Raw genomic sequence first — 22,399 nt, 5'->3', positions numbered from 1 at the left:
TTTTGTTTCCCCAGCTCTATGGTTCCATTTCTTATCTTCTCTGTGTTCTTTGTGTGAATGCTAATTGAGCACGTAGTTCATACCAGGCAGTCTTCCATACATTCTGGACATAGAAATTAATAAGACTTGGTATTTTCTTTGAATGAGCTCAAAATTAACTACAATAACATATAATGGCATGTAGCACATCCCAGGGGTGCTACCCTGGAGTCAAGAACCAAGGGTTGTAGAGATACAGAGGAATGTTAATGTTCAGAAACAGGCAGTGGGGGCATCAGGAAGAACATCACAGAGATTTGTTTTGATCTGTCTTTGGAAGGATGATAATGCTTTCTTTAGGGTGAGAAGCTGAGGGAAATGCAATCCCATCACAGAGACTTTGCGGTGTTTATCATAGGTAAAGGAAGACTTCTGAAGGGTGAACAAAGCCTTGGTGAAATAAAAGCGCATGGCTTCTTTGAGAAACTCTGAGCAGTCCAGTATTATGGGAACATAAGATGTGTAGGAGAAATGGAGTTGCAAGATATTCAACTAATTGATATTTATCCAACACTTATTATAGGCAAGAAACCATACTATAAATAATGCTATGTACTTTGTTCTATATAAAACATTCAATCAGCCTAACAAAGTAGATGTTATTCTCCAAATATATATCAGAAAAGGAAACTGAGGCACCAAGAAAGTAAACTTGATCAAGTTCACCTAGTTACTGTCAGAGCTGGGAGTCCAGCTAGTTCCTCTAAACACATCCTACTTAAAAACCCAAGTGAATTCAACTCTGAAGGCACCAGGTATCACACTGAGGAGTCCAGAACTTTATCAGTGAGAGTTTTAAGGAGTTAAGATAGCTTTTTAAGCCAAGGCATGACCTAAGTACTTTGAGCAGAAAATATGGAGAAGTTTTTAAGGGCTTGGGCATCACCACTTAAGTGTGATTTGGCGAGTTCATCTCTCTCAGGTGCAGGGTTCTCCTGATAAAATAAGGATAATAAGAGCATGTATCTTATGGGATTGTTGTACTCATTATTTAGTACATGAAATTCATTTACAATGACTTTTGGCTCTGATAAGTCATCAGTGGCATGCGATTTTTATTTCAGAAATAGCTCTCTGATGGTATTGTAGAGAATGAATTGTAAAGGGAGGGAAGCTTCAGTCCTCAATCCTCCAGAAGAAGGATGAAGAGGGCTTCAACAGAGCACTTGGCAATGATGGAAACGTGGGGTTGGCATTAGGAGATATTTCAGATGTAAATATTGAAAGGAATTGGTGACCAACTGGGTTTAGGGAGAACAGAGAGCAAACAACAGAAAATGACCCTGAGGTTTCTAGATTAGATGGCCAGATAAATGTTGATGTCTTAACATTTTATACTACAACTGTTACTTCCCTGCGAATGAATTATCCTAGGACTCTCTCTACCGCCACCAGTAACTGATTTAGTGACTATTTATAGCCAAAAAATAAAAATAAAAACAACATTGGAAGCCAGTAGAAGCCAGAGAAGTCGGTTCCTCCCACTAAGTCTAGCCTATGCCTATAGCCCTAAGCTGACCCTGTTCTCAAGCCCCTGGGGTGAGAAAGTAACTGAGTAGTTATTCCACAAGCTGGCAGACAAGACAGCTTCTTTTCAGCACCAAACCTGTTTAGAGGTATGGTGCTGGTGGTGGGGGAAAGGGCTGTTGAACAGAGCCCACCCACAGTTTTAGGACATTTTGTTTTCACTTGGGACAATACTGAAAATTTTCAAACTGTGAGGAGGAGTGTTTCTTGAGAATTCTTATTTTATCAACAAATACAATTGATCAAATCTAAATTCTATACAATAACTAGAGTCCATGAAATGTTATGAAGTTTAGTTATGTAAAAGAAAATGTAGTTTATGTTACTGTTGTTACTATATACTACTGGACGGAGCATGAAAATGTATAAACTGAAAGTTTAAATGAACACCGAAACACATTCTAGGCAAGATCCTCCCTGGAAAACTTTCTTGTTGCTTGAATTACACGCCCACAAAATATATTTCTAGTTTTCTCTAAAGACTACCATCTTTATCTCTACTTATACAATTCAGGAATTAAGAGGGCTGAAGATTTGCATGCCATATAACATATAAAGCTATTATAAAATTTATTTTGGAGCTATTAAAATTTTAACTAAACTACACTGCCTCTTTAATAAGTTTGTATTATGTATAGTGACAAAAGGTAAGAGGAAATACACATAGACAAGTTTATTTTAGATTTGGGGAACAAAGGAAGAGTGGTAATTAACCCTAAATTCTGGTCTCCATTTATATAAAAGCTTCTTCAATTCATAGTCTATATAGTGTTTTCTTTTAAAATAATTTCAAGAAAACATCTTGGGGTTTAGAAGATGGAAATGCACATTAGTCACTCTATGATTCAAACTTCCTGAAAGCAGAGATAAGGTTGGATACTCCTTTGCATCTCCTCCTACTGTTTCTCTAGTGCCTAAGACCTTACCTGAGAGAGAGGTGGCACTCGGTATGCATCTTCACCTATACTCCTAACAACACAGCATTTTCTATAAGGCCTTTTCTCATAATTCTTAGAGACGGTAGACTCAATCTTACCAAACCAAAACCTCTTTTGAGTTGAGTTGAATCAAACAATACCTCTGGGACTTTGTAACTGGTCCCAGCATGACTGGTGCCCTGTCTGGATCTGGTCTCTGACTGGATCAGAAAAGGACTTCCCTCAGTCCCTTCTCATCCTTTAGTTCTTTAAAACCAACACAAAGATAGGGACATTTCTGATTTGCTAAAAAAAAAAAAAAAAAAAAAAAAAAGTTGCCATTGCACTATGTCTGAAAGCATAGTGGCAAAAATACAGAAACACTCTGACCTCTAAAAATAATGCATTTTAAGTCCTGTTTTCCTACTGAGTTAAGACCTTTATTTCTCTTGGAGAAATTTACTTTGATTTTTCCAAATGTTTAGAGTGGCTTGATAATTTAAGGTAAAAATCACATATCTAGATGTGATGGCAGCAGTTTAGCCCTTCAATTAGCTAGCTCTGTTGCATGACACACCCCAAACCAGATGAGCAATAAATTAAAGGATGACCAACTAAATGGTTCTTCTGTTACCTTACTATTAACATCATCTCCAAACTATGAGCTAGTTAATAGCTGAAGTGTTTGCTATTTCTCAATCACTATTGCTTAAAAAAGGTGTTTTTAAAGTACATGTATTATGCTATTAAAATACATGCCCATCCTTATATAAGCTTCAGCGTAATTATAGTTTTGTATAATTAGAGTTTTATGTCAAAAGATTTACAGCTTTATCACCTCAAGCAATATTTCACAGCTGCCAAGAATGATTTATGCAATAATGACTTAAGCTGTAAAATAGAATCCTCAAAGGAAGGGCTGTCAAATATTCCTACTGCAAATAACTAGGTTTTAAAAAATTGATATTCTGGTAAACAGCAAGCCCAACTGGACCTGGTAAAATCACATAAAGGAATATTGTAGGAAGCATTGCTTCACAGTGGTGATCATGCAGCTCACCATACACCACGTCAATGTGAACTCCTTGCATAGATCAAAAGTTTAAACTGCTTATAAAGCCTCTGGGTCACTTTGGAAAACAAGCTTTCAGAAATAATGCCATGGGCATGTTTTTGTTACTCCAGTGGGAGTGAATGGAAAAAGTGGAAACAGTATATCTCAACTTTTTGTTAATTTGCTCATTGTGCTTATTGCATCACGATTCATGTTACAATGAAATGCTAAATAAAGCATAAATAAAGGAAGCATTTACTGCACATACTTACAAAACCAAGAACCTCTCAAAAGTAAATGACCTCAATTATAAAGGATTAAGGAAACTTTGGGAAACAAACCAATGAAAATGTTGGCGATCTTGTCCTTTCCTGCTTTTATAAATGTAGAGTGCCTGGCAGGGAAGACTTTCAAAGCATTTGAACTTCACAAGCTCTGACTGATTTTGCAGTTGCCATGTGAATAAAACTAATACACTCAGAAGATTCTATTCAAGGTATCTGAACTAGTAGCAAAAACACAAGTTTATTACATTCAGAGCAAATAAGTCTAACTGTGTCTTCTCAATCTACAAAGGTCATTCAAATTAATATTTTTCTTTGGAAAAAAAGAAAAAGCTGGCCCATCACCTCATTTTCCCCATTATCAATAAAAGCAAAATAGGCAGCATTTTTCATTGACTCTGAGGATACTCAAGCCCTTGTAGATTGAGTCACAACTGAAAATGAAGGCAACAGAATCAAAATTATCACCAAAGGTTGATATTTATATACCTAAACAAGCTTCCAAATAAAGATTCCTTGTCTAAAACAAGGAGGTTTTAATTCATATAACCAAGCAAATCACTGATGGTATGATTTGCATTAGTCAATGTACCAGCACTTTTACTGTAGAAATTTTTATATCCATGTTTGTGACTCCACATTAAATTGGTTTTTAAAGGTGTTTTGAGATCATTTTACACAGTCACATTGTACAAGTTACACTAGGCTTCCAAACATCACCATTTTACTTGCAGTTTAATAAATAATACTCTTTTCTATCTGAAAATATGGTCTGAAAAATATAGTTAGTATCTAAGTGATCCATACAGTCCAGATTCATTTTATACTTAAATTCTACAAGTTGAAAAAATTCTTAAATGTACCAGAAAATATTAGGACCAACACACCCTTCAGTAACCACAATACAGACTATGGGACATCGTGATAGATACTCATATGGGAAAAAATGTCAGACATTCAACTGTTGGCATCAGATACACACACAAAAAAGATGAACTGCATTTGAGTAGTGAGAGCCTCTGTCCAAGAAATGCTTTCAAGACAACAGAGCAATTAAGCTATTTCTAGTATGCCAACCCTACTGATTGAAAAGTATGGGAAAATGAGAACTTTAAACTCTATCTCTATTTTGACTGGTAATGATATAACTGATTTCATTCCAAATTAATCCAAAGTTATACAAACCTGTTCCAGTCACACTTTGTTATTCATACCCACTTAAGATGATGTTAAGGAAAATCCAGTAATTAAGAGTTGTACATTTTCTATCATGAAACATTTAATTATAAGAAAATAAGAGGAAGAGCTAAACCTTTTCCCTGTTAGAATGTATTTTACTAAATGATGAGTCATTATATGATATAAGCTATAACATATCACTCATTTACTCGTTTATAAATCTTAAGAGTTACCTAAAAATCTGACCAGATACCCCTCTGCCTCACTGATTTCTATCAATGGAATTTAAAAAATGATAAGTAATATCAACAAAACAAACTATAACATGCATTTTTAATTGATTTATCTTTAAGTTCTAAACTGTCAGATATCATTAAGCATTCACATTTGAGAATGTATATACTTTAAAATGGGTATATCTGAATATTCGTACATGTGAGTTAATATACATATATTATGTATATAATGAATGCATGCCCATTTCTTTGAGAACTATTACAGGTCTAACATGCTTATGCTCCCATAGCAAGCCTAAAAGAAGGAGGAGTGCCCTTGAAGTTGAGGTATGACCTTAAGTTTCAGATGCCAGTTTTGCTGCAGCTATAAAAATGAATACTAGTAATTCTACATATCATAGTTCCTTTTCTCCATTTCTTACTTTAGGAAAAATCTTGAATACATGAACAGGCTTTATTATTTGAATATACATAGGTTTACTAGACCAATTTTATAAGTTCCTATATATCATCCTTAATCTTATATAAAAAGGATCAAAAGAAACAAGAGGCATTGCCTACCAAATAAAGCCGAAGAGCCAAGAGACATCTATAACAGTAACAGTCTTAGTTCCAGATATACATTTTTCTACAAGACTTTGTGAAATATTTTCAAGTTCAAGCAAATAAAACCTTATTTCTCTCCTACTAAATGCGTATCAACGCAACCAGGAAATTATTGGCTTCTAAGTTATTCCTTAGGGAAGACAGTAAGATTGATTTGTGGCATTTTGTCCTCAGTGACATTAAGTTACTGGACTTTTGAAGAGTACAGAGTACCCTTATTCAAAAGAGAAATTGTCCCTACTAGTCCACTAACGAGAGTCTCCACATTTCTTGAATCCTGCAACACTACAAGCAAATCATATATCTCCAATTGAATATTAGGGGCTTCTCTGACTATGAACTTTCAGTAATCAATCGTCAAAATTTCATTTTAATGGAATAAAACATAAGGAATCCTAAATGGATAAACTTTACCATTTTTGTGATAGTAGGTGACCTCCACTTTCCTCTCCTCTGACCCCAGCAACGCCTGGGCAATTTGGGCAATATCATGCCTCTTGGTCTCAGGCCCATGGAGGAAGTCGCAGGTGCATGGCTTTTGCATGACATCTGGCCTGGAGAAACCAGTCATCTCGCAGAACCCATCGTTGCAGTAGATGATGGCACAGTTCTGCACTCTGGCATTTGCAATGATAAATTTTTTATCTGTAATAAAAAGATAGTAAGGCATCTTTTAAAAAGCTTCCTCAAGATTCTCATAAACACTGGAACAATTTGTTGCATAATAGGAGATCTGAAATGCAGGTGCTTCCCAAATTGCTAACTGTCCAGATTTTAAAAGGAAAAAAGAACTCTAAATAAGAAATTAATGGTCCTAAGTAGTTTTAACAAAAAGTATTAAGAAGCTTTTCTTCAAATTTTGAGAATATCATTTCCCAAATAGTCCAGTTCTCAAGCCCTGTAACTCTCAAGGGTCCTAATGCACATTCAGATAAGCAGCTGGCCCACTGATAGTTCCAGAATGCCATTTAATTGTAAGGTATTTTCCATGCCAAAACAGTGAAGCATCCTGTAGCTGTCAGGTTCCTCATTTCAACCTTGGCCCTTAGAGTACAACTTTCTTAAAGTAGTTATTATTCCTGGATTTGGCTTTTCTCTATCTCTCTAAGGCATACTACACACATCATGTTAAAAAAAAAAAAAAACCTGAAACTATTAGCAATGAAATTATTTCACATTAATTAGTAGTTTAATAATGCAAAGGTTCACCTTTTCATAATATATATTATCCAGAAGACAAAAATATTTACACATACACACACACACAGTAAATATCATGTTATCACCTTTTCACATTTACTTTGGGGGACCCTGCATTTTTGTATGGTAGTAGGGATTTTAGTACAAAGGGCTTATTAATTCTGATCACAAATTATATTTACTATTCCCAAATAAAATATGAAACAGGATACACAAGTTTATTTTGAACACAAAGTACTATATCCTCCCATCACTAAATGCAGTGCCAAAATAACTGCACAATGCACAAAATAAATGTGTGTTAATGTAGTTTTAAGGAAATGTCAAATATAAATGAACAAGTATAGGATCTAAAATTAATGTATTTATATAACAATTATTTATTCCTCATAATTAGTGCATATGAGAATATTACATTTCTCTGCATTCAGTCTTTGTGCGATTTACTTATTACACTTCAATTTTTAAATTTCTAGTGGAAATTTAAGGGGATAATGAAGGGACAAAAATATTCTTTAAATAATGAACTGTCTGCCTTGGGAATCAACACGGATCAGATATTACTTTTCCCAAATTATCCAGCTTGGGATTTGCATTGATTCAATGCAAAGTTTAGCTTCTATAAACTAGCAAAAGCAAGCATCTCTGTCATTCCACAGCCTTAGCAATTTAACCAAGGTAATAAAATACAGTTTGCATAGCCATTTACATCGCTGCTACCATTAACATTCTCTTGTTCCAATAATATGCTCTGCCCTGCTCCTGACTTTCTGAAAGTCTACAATAAAACGGCCACAAAATATAAACCCATGTTACACTAGTTCGTTCCCTGTAAGATAGTAGAAGAGTAGGGCATTAAGTAGCAAGGCAGATAATGGAGCAGTGGGAGAGGAGGATCAAATTGCCTCCTATAATGGAGACCATAATCTAAAATGTAAATCAAAATTAATATCACAGGCAGAACACTCGAGCTGCCATTCGAACCTCCTGACTCGGTTTCACAGCCTCTGAACTTGACAGAGCCCCGGAGTTGCCGTCTCCTCAGCTTGGAAGCGGCGGACGCCAAGTGCACTATCAAAGCAGAAAGCGAGGGAGAGAGAAGAGAACAAATGAACTTACTTTGCCCTTCAAATTTCCGTATGATTGTCCCCAAAAATGTGTTTTGTGGTGCCACATGCCCCCTGCGAACAGGCATGTTGACCCCGGTCTTCCGAGGAGCGCTCCCCGCGAGCTCCGGAGTTCTCCCGGGATCTCTCCTCGGCTAGAGCCCAGGCCAGCGCGCGAGCCGCTCTTTGTGGCAGAGCATCCTCTTTTGAAACCAGAAATCTCTTCCCATTAGCACCACTTCTAGACACCCGCTTTCCCCACCGGAGTCCAATCCATTCCCCTCACCTTCCGGAGGGGGCCTCGCACCGGACTGCCGCGGCGGAGAGGCTTTGGGGGTGGGGAGCGGGAAGGATCTCCCCCTACACACACACACACACACACACACACACACACACACACGCACACACACGCACGCGCGCGCTGCCTTTATCCCGGGAGCTTGGGCGCCGCCACAGCTCGGATTACTCAAGCGTGCTTTAGCGGAAGCCAGCCAAGAAATCTCCAAAACTCAGTGACAAACAGCTACTCTGGGAAGGTGATCTCCACGGCCACCAGCTCCAGGGCCCCATTCCTGAGCTCCTCACGCCGCGGTAGCTAAAACACCCTTAGATGCAAAGAAAAGACAGGTGGGAAAACGGTCCCTCAGTGAAGACTATTTCTAAGCCCTGGTGGCTCAGGAGGTTGAAGATTGAGGATGAACCACTGAAGGGTGCAGGTTTCGCCTCAGGGCGCAGCTCGGAAGCCTGGGCTCAGCATAGGTGGGTGCTGAAGCCTGGGCTCAATTGGCACTCTGTCCCAGCCCGGCGCTGAGCCGCGCCTCCCAAAGACCGGAGGCTGCTGGCGCCGCGCTGAGCATGCCCGGTTTCACTGCTTGAACCCCTGAGGAGTTGCAAGGTTGGGGGTGATGAGGTCTCTCCGCGCTAAAGGTTGCAAGAAAGATAAGAAGGCCAAAGACTGTAAGCAACTGGTACAAAACAAGGAAGGAGTTTGAAATGGGCGAGGCTGGGCAAGAGGGGGCAGGAACAAAAGGTGGGTGGAGCTAAGAGTGACCAGCCTTGGTGTGACCTCCCATGCCACTCATCTCCTGAACACACTAGGGACACTATTCTGCTTTCTTCTACCATTTCTAAGAAATCATCTCGTATATGATAGGAAAGGGTTCAAGGGAGAGAATAGTCCTCTCTGCTCTTGCTTCTCAGAGCCTGCCAACACGGCAATCTCATGGTATACATGGTATACACTTCTGCCCAAATAGTCCTCCTGGAGACTTAGGAAATCATATGTGACAAGCCATGCCAGGGGAGGGTGTTTTCTAAGTTGTTTCTCTAGTTTTTCATGCTTCTTTCCCTTCATTTATGTCATCTCCTCCCTTAACCAAGTAGTCAGCCCTTTCCACGCCCCTTTCTCTAAATGGAATTTGCCACCACTACAACCTACAGAACAAGAAGACGGACAAATCTCTTATTTCTGCTGGCGATAAGGGTCCTATCAAAACACCTAGTTACATGATGGAGTTTTGGGTGTTCTCGCAGCCCATTAACCTGCTTTGCCTGTGCCTTGAGTAACTCGGGTTCATAATTTTTCAGTTACAACCTCGAAGTCTGAAGTGAAAAAAATGAGAATGGAACTGCAAAGGGCTAAGAAGGAGGGTTAAATTAAGACGGTGAGTCATGTGGATTGTAATAAATAACGAGGAAATAAACATAACTTTTATTTATGCTCCAGAAAACTCAAGCCAAGGGGAAAAAAGAAAAAAAAACAACAAGAACCTAAGCAATTCTCTATCTTTCCTATCAGAAAAACGAAAATAAATCAGGAACATTGCCTGGGAATGTTGAATTTTCCGGTTAGATTTACTTAAAAAGAAGAAATCTATGACAACCCTTAGGCTCTTATGGTAGCTTCAGCTTTCCTGAATCCGTGAAGTTCCCTCTCTCGGAATATAAAAAGCCACTCTCCTCCAATGTATGGCTTTATTTTCTCCCCGTTTTCAGTAAAAGTAGATCTTTCTGTTTGCTGACTGCAGCTGAGCTTGTGAAACGACAAGAGTTCGTCTCCAGGTACTAAACGTGTGGAGCTATCCATGGTGCTGACTCTGACTATGCCGTTAGCAACTGCTCTCTGTCTACATCCAGCCACAGACAATAGAACTGCAAACTCAGGCAAGTGTCCCTGATATGTTCACATAGACTACTTGTCTTCACTGGATGTCCGAAGAAACACAGAACGCTACTTGCATCCCATTTCTAAAATACCTTCTTTCTCTACTTAGCGTCTCAGCTGAACCCAAGCTCAAATGTATTCCTCCCAAAATGCATCAAGGACTCCAGAAAAAAATGAACAAACCACACATTGTGTGCATTGTATTTAAGGTTTCATGTACACTATAAAGGCATAACAACACGACACTAAGCTATGGAAAGGTTGTATGGCAAAATTCTGTTTTCAAATCACATGTAAATTCAGTGAATGAATATTGCTTTAAAGAGAAACGGGCATTTCCAAATGCACACATTGGAAACACATTTATCTGTCATATGACAAGATGTATTGGCATGCGGAAAGTAACAGTGCATAATGTCTCTAGTTATGAGTCTGATACACACTTTCACAGATTATTGAGTCTGGAAACCCTTGAAATTCCACCTTAAGGGAGGGAAAGTGGCTTCTTCAAGAGGAAAAGCGACTTTTTGTTCCCCAAAGTATTCTTTCTTTCCCTACCACCTTCAGTGTGGTCTCTGTTCATTGGTTCTGGGTAATTACACAATATAATGGTTAAAGTTCCATTGTCTGTGTTCATATGAGCAATCACTGTGGGCTTCACATTTTTTCCAAGTTCATTTAGCTCTAAGATTAGTTCTATTAAGGATTCAGTGTAAGATCATAGGACATTCTATAACCTATATATCGTAATTGATTGATCTGAGCAGAAGATTAAAGGCATCCTGTTTCTAAATTACCCCAGTAATCGTGTTCATGCATTATACAGTGGTACAGTGGAGACAAGTACATCAATCCATATTCAGCCAATAATAGAATCAAATGAGAAGATGGCAATCATGGCTGCTTGCTGGCTGGAAAATCATCCCTCCCTTCAGCCCCACCTTCTATAAAAATGAACTTTAGATTTTGTGTTGAAGCCAGGTTTCATAAGTTTTTAGCAATTTGGGACTTTTTTTTGGAAGTCCCAATACTGAACAAAGCACATAAGTTCCACTGCTGAAATCCTATCAAGTGTACAGATTAACACTGAACACAGGATACTTATGGGTGAGGATAGAGAATAGATTCAGATGTATTCTTAAAATTACTTGTCTCTCTTACTTTAAAATTAAGTAGTTTAGGATTTACAGTATGTTAAAACTTTTTAACAATGCCTACCACATAGTAAGTACTCCATAAATTTCATACACACAAAATTATGTTTTGCAAGTATGCAAGCCCACAGAATTAATGGAGCCCTGCTTAAGAATCCTACGTTAGAAATTATTTAAGTATCATACATTAATGCTTGAATCTTTAAGGAAATAGTAGCAACCATTATGGGATATTTAAGTGGCATTCTTATACTGACAGAGAATGAAAACTTTTTGGATCAAATAAACAATATAATTTGTTTCATATTTTTCAGTAGCATAGAATAGAAATCAATGAAATTAATGTGAAGTTTTCTCAATTTGGCAAAAATAGTTTAATGATCTAATGACCACAATGCAGCATTACAAATGCTGTTTTAATGTGGCCTGCTATGGTAATCCTGGGTATTATCGTAGTAACTGGGTCACATTAAACCTAAGAAACATCTGACTTTACAATTACAAGTTAGGCAAATTTTGGCCTGTTTTATCATATGTAGCTCTACAATATCTTAAGAGGCAGAAATGTTAAGGGCATCCATTAAAATAACAATATTTCTCTGCAGCATGGATTAGTGAAAAAGGCAGGAAAAAAACTGGGCTCTAACCTGAAATTGCCATTTACAGCAGAAACCAATAAAAATAGTTAAGCCCTCTTGTTCAGAGCTTCATTTCTAAAATCAGTATAATCCCAATTTTCAGTTTTGTGTAAAGCATAACCAGGAAACAGATATAAAATGCTTAGTATAAACTCTGACAGGTAGTGAACATTTAAATAACAGCTGTTCTACAATCTAAAATTAGTAAACTAACAATATTAACATTAACATATAGGACTTAACTAATTTACATTAAGGCCATGCTAGTTGTGCGTGGTGGGGTGAGGGGCATGAAAAGAAAGAATGGGTAGGTGAATTGTACTCATACTGATTAGTCTAAGTGACTGAGCCTGATACCAGTGACTGTTCCTAACATATTAAAGTAACGTATTTCGTTAGAAACTTGAATATTCCTTCAGAAAATTTAGATGCTTTTCTGATCATGTGTTTTATATATTAGTTTTAATCCAAATGGCTATTGTTCATTTCACCTGAGATACTTTTGTGATAACATACTCCACATTATAATTTTTATCCAAATGGCTAATATTTGGCTTATCTCATTGATTACATGTAAGTCTTACTGTATGTTTAGACGTCTCCTCTGTGAGGAATAAGGTGTGGTAGACACTTCCCTAAAACATGACACGTATTTCTGCAAAAAAAGGATCTTTTCATATGTGTAGTGTTAATACATTCGTCAATAACTGACATTTAAAATAGCTAGTGACCAAACTAAGCTCTTACAATTTATGAAAAAATAAACCTAGAAATTTAAGTTTGTTGAAAAAAATATATATATATACATATATATGTACATATAGAGATTTGACTGGGTACCTGGGTAAGGTTGTTTTAGAGAATAATTTCTTGACTCAATTTAATATATAATTTAGCACATTGGTATAAAAATGAGCCAGCTGTTACACATTACAGTTTTTTGAAGACTACGATAGTGTATGAAATTTCTATCAGTAGATCTTTAAATTGTTTCTTAGTTGACAAATGCACTTGTATCATTACCCAGATTATTTCTTATATTCATTAAGCCTAATTTTAATTGATCCTTGAACTTTGTGGAAATATTTTTTTCCTAGAATTACACTAGGTTGGATTGCTTCTTTTCTGGAAGAAGTTTGCTTTAGTTATTTTTAAAAAGTGTCTCTATATCTGTGGACGTATTTATTCTACTACAGAAATTCTATAATATTTTAGCAAATCTGTATACTATGAACCAGCTTTTTCCTAAACTTAAATAGTGTGAAAGCTATCACTTGGGCTTTCACATCTATTCATGATAGAGTAATGGGGTCAGGATTAACTTCTCACTTTTAACAACTATATAATTGCACAAAATATAGAAAACAACAGTGTTCAGACATCGGACAACAAGGAGTGCAGGAGACTGTTCTCCAAAAGAAGAGCCAAAACAAGGTGAGCTCTGTTATTGCCCTGGCTTACCAGCTAAGAACTTCCAGATCACAATGCATGAAGTGGGAACCCCATCAGAGCCCAATGGATTAAACTGAAGAAACAAAGTTTGGAGCCCAGGGAAATCAAGGCAGCTTGAATTTGCAGAGCAGAATCATGGAGAGGAGGAAGTTGCACAGAAAGAGAAGTCCACATATCTGCATAGGTGTCAACTCAAGTTTTTGTCTGCCTACTGATTTTCACAAGTGTGTAAGGAAACTACTCAAGACCAAAGGGAGAAACTAAGGAAAGTATTGCACAGAACAATTACCAAAGCTTATATGGGAATGGGAATAGTTGCTATGCTACCATCTAAAGTGAAAAACCTACCATTGCATGGAACACTGGTCAGAGTCTTCATAAATTTATTGTTTATAAAGGGGTGAAATTAAACCTTAAGGAGAGACTGATCTACTAAGCTCAGAAGCAAGTCTCAAAGGGATTATATTGATATACTAATTATTTCCCAGAATAAAACCCAGATATATTTAAATGACTACAACAAAATCCAATACCACAAGACACAAAATTAACAATGTCCAGCATCCAAGCAAATACTATCAGGCATGCAAAAAAGCAGGAGAGAAATCAATCACTAGACGCAACCAGAAAGGAAATGGATGATTGAACTGGCATACAGAGACATTACACAGTTATTGTAAATATACCACCTATGTCCAAAAAGGTAGAGGAAAACAGGAACTTGATGAAAGAAATGGAAGATATAAAAAAGATCCAAATCAAACTGTAGATATGTAAATATAACATCTAAATTTTTTTTAAATACACTAGATGAGATTAAAAACAATTCAACGTTACCAAAAAAAAAAAAATCAGTGAAATTGAGGACATAGCAATGGAAACACTCCAAAAATCAAGTGATCTAATGTACATATAACTACATATAATTAGAGTCAGCAGGGGAGAGGAGTCAGGATAAGACAATTATTTCAAAAGTAATGGCTAAATATTACTTAAAATTTTTGAATCCAGAGATACACAAACTTCAATAAAGTCCAACAGAAGAAATATAAAGAAAACCACACCAAGACACACACTGTAATCAAATTAATAATAACATTTGATACAGATTTTTTTTTTAATCTTAGAAACAGTGGTAAGAAAAAATGTATTCCATACAAGGGAGAATTTTCATCAGAATCTATGCTAGTAGATATATAATGTAGCAATATGCATCAACTACTTAAAAAAATAACAACAACAAAATAAAACCCCCCAAAACAGCTGTCAATTTAAGATTCACTATACAGTAAAAGTTTAATAAGTTAAGGCAAAATAGAGACTTTTCAGGCAGAGCCAAGAGAATTCATTACCAGCAGACTTGTAGTAAAATTAGTGTTAAAAGAATATCTTCCAGAAGGAGAAATCCTATCAGAAGAAAAACTGCATTGGTACAAAATAATGAACATCACAAGAAATGGTAAAACTGTGGGCAAAATAAAAAACTTTCCCCACAACTTTTAAAAACTTTTTTAAAAAAGATAACTGAATGTTTATTTGGGGTGTTTTGTGTTTCCATACAAATTTTAAACTTTTTTGTTCTAATTTTTTGAAAAACGCCATTGGTAATTTGATAGGAATTGCCCTGAATCTGTAGATTGTAAATAAGAAATGCTGGAGAAGGAGTGGAGAAAAGGGAACCCTCCTACACTGTTGGTAGGAATGTAGATTGGTCTAGCCACTATGAAGAACAGTATGGAGGTTCCTTAAAAAACTAGAGTTACCATATGATCTTGCAATCCCACTCCTGGGCATGTATCCAGAGAAAACTATAATTCAAAAAGATACATGCACCCCAATGTTCATTGCAGCACTATTTACAATAGCCAACACATGGAAGCAACCTAAATGTGCACTGACAGATTAAAGGATAAAGAAGATACACCATATATATATGTGTGTGTGTGTACACACACACACACACACACACAATGGAATACCACTCAGCCATAAAAAAGAATGGAACAATGCCATCTGCAGCAACTTGGATAGACCTAGAGATTATCATACTAACTGAAGTAAACCAGGCAGAGAAAGGCAAATATCATATGATATTGCTTATATGTGGAATCTAAAAAGATACAACTTATTTACAAAACAGAAATAGACACACAGACATAGAAAACAAACTTACGGTTACCAAAGGGGGAAGGATATATTAGGAGTTTGGGATTAACATATACACATTACTATATATAAAATAGATAACCAACAAGGACCTACTGTATAGCACAGGGAACTATACTCAATATTTTGTAAAAACCTATAAGGGAAAAGAATCTGAAAAAGAATAGATATATATGTATGCATGACTGAATCACTGTGCTGTACACCTGAAACTAACACAACACTGAAAATCAACTATACTTCAATAAAAAAAGAAATAAAATAACCCCCCCATCAACCAGGTAATCTTTTAAAATAAAGATAATCATAGGATTAACATGAAAAAAAAAGATAACTGAAAGTTTAAAGACCAATAACAATCAATTTTGAGGTTTATAACAATATAGAATTAAATAATATTACAAATAACAAAACAAAGGACAAGGGGGGAAATGAAAACATTTTTTAAAGTTTCTTATAATACTTGTGAGACAGTATATGATTTTAACTTAGATTGTAATAAGCTAAAAGTATATATTGCAAACCCTAGAGCAACCAGTATAAAAACAATAAAGATGTATAGCTAATCATTCAAGAACAAAGATAAAGTAGAATCATAAAAAAATATTCCAAGCAAATACATAAGAAGAGGAGAAAAGAAATCAAGAACAGATAGGACCAAAAAAATAGCTATGTAATAGACTTAACCCAGTCATGCCAATAATTATTTAAATGTAACTCATCTAAACATTCCATTTAAAAGGCAGAGTTTGTCAACCTGCCTTTGACAAACTAACTATTGTTGGCTACAACAAATCCACTTTAAATATAAAGATGCAAATAGATGCAAAATCAAAGAATAGCAAAATATAGAGCATACAAACTAGTTTCAAAAAGTGGAATTACAATACAGTAAGTCCCCTACATAGAAACCTTCAAGTTGCCAACTTTCGAAGATGCAAACGTGTGTTCCATCAACGTCAGGTGTGAGTGGAATTTCAGCTTGCCCTCCATCCCCTATTGCTGACAATCATTCAGCTCTATCATCTCCCACCTCCTCTCCCTCTTCCGGTCAGTAACTCTTCTTCCCTGTTCACTCGACTGCCAGACCATGTATGCCAGCTGTTTAACTGTACCACTGTACCTTTCAAGGTACTGTACTGTAAGATTAAACATGTTTTCTTTTTTGTGTGTTTGTTTGCTTTTATGTATTATTTGTGTGAAAAGCATTATAAACCTATTACTGTACAGTACTATATAGTCGATTGTGTTAGTTGGGTACCTAGGCTAGCTTTGTTAGACTTAACAAATTGGATGTACGAACACACTCTCAGAATGGAACTCGTTTGTATGTAGGGGACTTGTTGTATTATCAGACAAAGTGAATTTCAGAACAAGAACTATTACCAGAGATAATGAAGGACACTTCATAATGATAGACATTAATTCATTGAGAGAATATAACAATCTTATTCACTTATAACAAGTTTTAACATATATGAATCAATAATGAATAGAAGTGATATATTCATACAATGGATACTATTAGGCCATAAAAAGAATGAAATACTGATATATATACTACAATGTGAATGAACATTGAAACTATTATGCTGAGTGCAAGAAGCCAGGCACATAAAGCTACTTAGTGTATGATTCCATTTAGGTGACATGTCCAGGACAGACAAGTCGCTAGAGTTATGAATTAGACTTGTGGTTGCCAGGGACTAGTGGAGGGAGGAATGGAGAGTAATCTCCAATGAGTATAAGGTTTATTTTTGGAGTGATAAAAATGTTCTAAAATTAGATTTTGATGATTGTTGCACAACTTTGTGAATATAATAAAAAAACATTGAATTGTATACCTTAAAAGGATAAATCTTATGGTGTATAAATTATACCTCATTAAAACTTACAAAATTTTTAATCAAAAAAATTGATAGAAGGAAAAGAAGAAATAGACTAGTCTGTTATTATAGTTAGAAATGTCAACACTCTTCTTATAATAAAAGATAGAAAAAGTATACAAAAATTCAGTAAGGATATAGAAGACTTGAACAAACTTATCAACAAATTTAAGCTATTTGACATTTGTTGAACACTCCACCGGAGAGTAAGAGAAATCACACTTGTTTCAAGCACTCAAGGAAAAATCACCGAGATAAACAATCACCAAGATAAGCTCTATAAATGTAAAAATATTTAAACCATACAAAGTATGTTCTCTGACTAAATGGAATTAAACTACAGTGCAAAAAGAAAGATATATAAACAGTCCCCAAATATTTAGAAATTTAAAAGTTTACTTCCATACAATTATTGGGTCAATGTGATAGTCAGCTTATGTGTCAACTTGGCTACACTACAGTTCCCGATTATTCAATAAAACACTAATTGAGGGTTGCTGTGGAGGCATTTTATAGACGTAATTAAAGTTTATAATCAGTACTTACTTTAAGTAAGGAAGATTACACTATACAACAAGAGTGAGCCTGATTCAATCAGTTAAAAGGCTCCAAAAGCAGAACTTAGGTTTCCCTAAAGAAGACTGAATTCTGCCTGTGGACTGCTGCTTTAGGGCATGCCCAAGAGTTCCAGCTGCCCTTCCTTGATGGCCTGCCCTACAAATGTAGGAACTGCCTAGCCAGTCACACAATCACTAAGCCAATTATTTTCCCTTGCACTAAATCTGTTTTATATCCATCTATCTACCTATCTATCTATCTATCCATGTGTTTATCTGGTGGAACCCAGACTGATACAGTCAAGAAGAAATCACAAGTGAAATTAGAATATAATTCAAACTGATTGAAAAAAGAAAAATGACATATCAATCTTTGTGAGATTCAACTAACGCAGAGCTGAAAGGGAAATTTACAGAATTAAATGCTCACTAACAATTATCAAATCAAAAATCTAAGCTTCTCACCTAAGAAATGAAAAATCAAAACAACAGCCAAAAACTGTACCAAACAAAACCCCTACGAAATGTGCATAAAGGAGGAAAATAAAAGCAGAAATAAAACAGAAAATGGAAAACCACAGAGAAAATCAATGAAAATAATAACTGACTCATTGAAAACAGCAATAAAATTGGTAAACTTTTAGCCAGATAGGTTAGGAATAAAGAAAAAGAAACACAAACTACCAATATCATGAATTAAAGAAGAATCAATGCTTCAGATCCTATAGACATTTAATTTTTAAAATTATTTAAAAAACTTTATGCCAACAAATTTACCAAATGAGATGAAATACACACAACCTTGAATGACATAAATTAAGAAAACTTGCTCAAAAAGAAATAGAAAACCTGAATAGCTCCTTAAAACTTTCCTTAAAAAAGTTTATTTGGGCTTTCCTGGTGGCGCAGTGGTTGAGAAGCTGCCTGCCAATGCAGGGGACACGGGTTCGAGCCCTGGTCTGGGAAGATCCCACATGCCACGGAGCAACTAGGCCCGTGAGCCACAACTACTGAGCCTGCGCGTCTGGAGCCTGTGCTCCGCAACAAGAGAGGCCGCGACAGTAAGAGGCCCGCGCACCGCGATGAAGAGTAGCCCTCGCTCGCCGCAACTAGAGAAAGCCCTCACACAGAAACGAAGACCCAACACACTCCAAAATAAATAAATAAATAAATAAATAAATAAATAAATTTATTTATTTAAAAAAAAAAAAAGTTTATTTCAGTTGGCTTCATTGGTGAATCCTACCAAACATTTAAGGAAGGGATAATAGCAATTCTAAAGAAACTTTTACAGAAAGAAGAGGGAAAGTCCCCAGATCATGATAACAGCAACCAGGTACTGCAACCAGATAAAGAAATTACAAGAAATCTTAGAGAAATATCTCTCATGAACATAGATGCAAACCTTCCCTCACCCAAATTTTAGAGAACTGATTAGAGTTTCTCTTAAGAATTTAAAGTTTAAAAAAAAAGAATTTAAAGTTGGTTTGATATTTAAAAATCAATCAGTATAATTTACTATATTGACATTAAAAAGAAAAAATGGTCTTCTTAATAGATGTAGAAAATTGACAAGATCAAATATCAACTTGTCATTAAAAAAAAAAACCTCTCATTAAGTTAGAAATACCAGGGAATTTCCTCAACATGACAAAAGGCATCTGTGAAAAGCCTCTTTCAAATATTATACTTAATGGTGACAAACTAAATTACTTCCCCACTAAGATCAGGAACCAGGGAAAAGTGTTCACTCAGAACTTTTACTCAACATTCCATTGAAGGCTGTGGTCACTGAAAAAAAGGCAGAAAAAATAAATAAAAATCATACAGCTTGCAAAGGAAAAAGTAAAACTATCTTCGTTCACAGACTAAATGATTGTTTTGTCAGGAAATCCTAAGTAATTTACCAAAAAAGCTTTGTAACTAATCATTGAGTATATCAAGCTTGCAATATACAGGCAGAGTTTTAAAAATCAGTTGCATTTTTATATGATAGCAATAATATTTAGAAATTCAAATTAAAATATAACACAACTTAAAATAGCTTAAAGATTATAGAATACATAGGGACATATTTAAAAATTATAAATAAAGCTTATCCACCAAAAACTACTGAACATCACTGAGAGAAATTAAAGAAGACATAAATAAATGCTAAGATATACAATGTTTATAGCCCCAAAGACTTAGAATTGTTAAAACGTTAATTCTCCTTAATCTCTAGATTCAATAAAATCAAAATAAAACTCCCAAAAGAATTTTATGGAAATTAACAAGTCAATTCTAAAATTTATATGAAACTCCCAATGCCTAAAATAGTCAAAACAATTTTAAAAGTGAAGAACTCAGTGGGAGGATTTACATTATCTGATTTCACTATTCACATTATCTGATTTCAGTCATACATTAATGAAGACAGAGTGGCATTGTGTAAAAATAGACACAGATAAATGGAACCAAAGGGAGAATTCAGAAATTGACTCAAACATATATGACTAATTGGTTTTCACCAAATGGGTCTAGATAATTCAAGGGAGAAAGGATAGTCTTTTCAATAATTGGAAGCCATATGGAAAAAACAAAAAAAATACTTCAACCCTTCCATCACACCTTACACATAAATTAGCTCAAAACAGATCATAGGTCTAACTATAAAAGCTAAATCCATAAAATTTATAGAAGAAAACAGTAAAAAAATCCTAGTGATTTTGGCTTAGGCAAAGATTTCTTAAACAGGACACACACAAAAAAGGCTTCATTATAAAAGAAAAAATGATAAATTGGAATTCAACAAAATTATAAACTTTTGTTCTTCTAAAAAATGAAAAGGAAATTCAAAGATTGGGGAAAACTGTAAGGCACATATCCAATAAAGTACCAGTATCCAAAATATATAAAGTCTTCTTAAAAGTCAGTAATGAAAGGACAAAAATCAATTAAAAAATGGGCAATTGTTAGTGAGTAATGAGCAGACACTATAATAAAGAAGATATAAAGATAGCGATAAATACTTGAAAATATAGTCAACAATTTTTTGTGTGTGTGTGTGGTACGCGGGCCTCTCACGGCCGTGGGCTCTCCCGTTGCAGAGCACAGCCTCCGGACGCGCAGGCTCAGTGGCCATGGCTCACGGGCCCAGCCGCTCCGCGGCACGTGGGATCCTCCCAGACCGGGGCAAGAACCCGTGTCCCCTGCATCGGCAGGCGGACTCTCAACCACTGCGCCACCAGGGAAGCCCATGGTCAACATTTTTAATCATTAACAAAACATAGATCAAAACCCAAAACTACTACTACTTCACCCCCAATAAAATGGCTAAAATTTAAAAAGAAATGTTTGACAATACCAAGTATTGATGAGGATGTTGAACAGCTGAAATTCTCTTTGATGGTAGCAATAAAACATGGTATAACCACTACTGAAATGTTTCTTACAAAAGTTATAAAGTTTCTTATAAAGACTTTCCTATAAAATTAAGCATATATACATTTTATCATGTGACCGAACATAAGTCCAAACAAGGTCTTGCATGTAAATATTTACAAGCAGCTTTATTCATAATAGACCCAAATTGGAAATTACCCAAATGTCCAATAACTAGTGAATGGATAAAAGAATTGTGGTTGTGGTTTCTTCACACAACTGAACATAACTCAGGAAAAAATGTAATACTCTATACTGATACACTAAACAATATGTATGCATTTCTAAAGCATTATGCTAAATGAAAGAAGCCAGTCACAAAAGCATACAAACTGTGTGATTCCATTTAAATAAAATTCCTCTAAAAAGGCAAGACTATACTAATAGAAATAGACGAGTGGTTGTCAAAAGCTAGAAGTGAAGAGGAGGATTGAATGCAGAGGGACCAGAGGAAAATTTGGGGGATGATGGAAGTGTTTTATGTCAGGAATGTGGTGGTTATAATTATTCAGTTGCGGAAATTAAAATGAAAATAGGAGACTCAAACTTTACAACTCTCAAAATATTATCTTATAAATAAAAGAGTATATCTTAACCATACCTCATACAGAATGTAGTGGATAGACCCAATTATTTGTTGAATGAACAAGTAGTCTGAAGATCATTGTGCAATAAATTTGGTAAAAAATTAACAGTGTATATTTGATACATTGTTACTGATGAGTCATTCATTCATCTACTGAGAAGAAAACCCTAAATTCCCATTGAAAGGAAATTATGATATGTGTAATCGTTATAGACTATTTTTCAA

At 35.6% G+C, this 22,399-nt stretch overlaps 1 protein-coding gene across 1 annotated transcript in view; it reads right to left on the bottom strand.

Moving 5' to 3' along the window:
• Positions 1–8,237, bottom strand: part of KCNH7 (potassium voltage-gated channel subfamily H member 7) — a 448,518-nt gene extending 440,281 nt beyond the window's left edge. Inside the window, exons 1-2 of the mRNA XM_024735942.1 lie at positions 8,162–8,237; positions 6,257–6,487 (exon numbers count right to left, since the gene is read on the bottom strand). Of these exons, the coding sequence (XP_024591710.1) occupies positions 6,257–6,487; positions 8,162–8,237 (307 nt within the window). The remainder of the gene's footprint in view (positions 1–6,256; positions 6,488–8,161) is intronic.
• Positions 8,238–22,399: the final 14,162 nt, after the last annotated feature.

The sequence above is a fragment of the Neophocaena asiaeorientalis genome, unplaced genomic scaffold (genome assembly GCF_003031525.2).
Source record: "Neophocaena asiaeorientalis asiaeorientalis breed wild unplaced genomic scaffold, Neophocaena_asiaeorientalis_V1.1 scaffold72, whole genome shotgun sequence".
Classification (NCBI taxonomy): Eukaryota; Metazoa; Chordata; class Mammalia; order Artiodactyla; family Phocoenidae; genus Neophocaena; species Neophocaena asiaeorientalis.
This window is presented reverse-complemented; position numbering and strand designations above follow the sequence as displayed.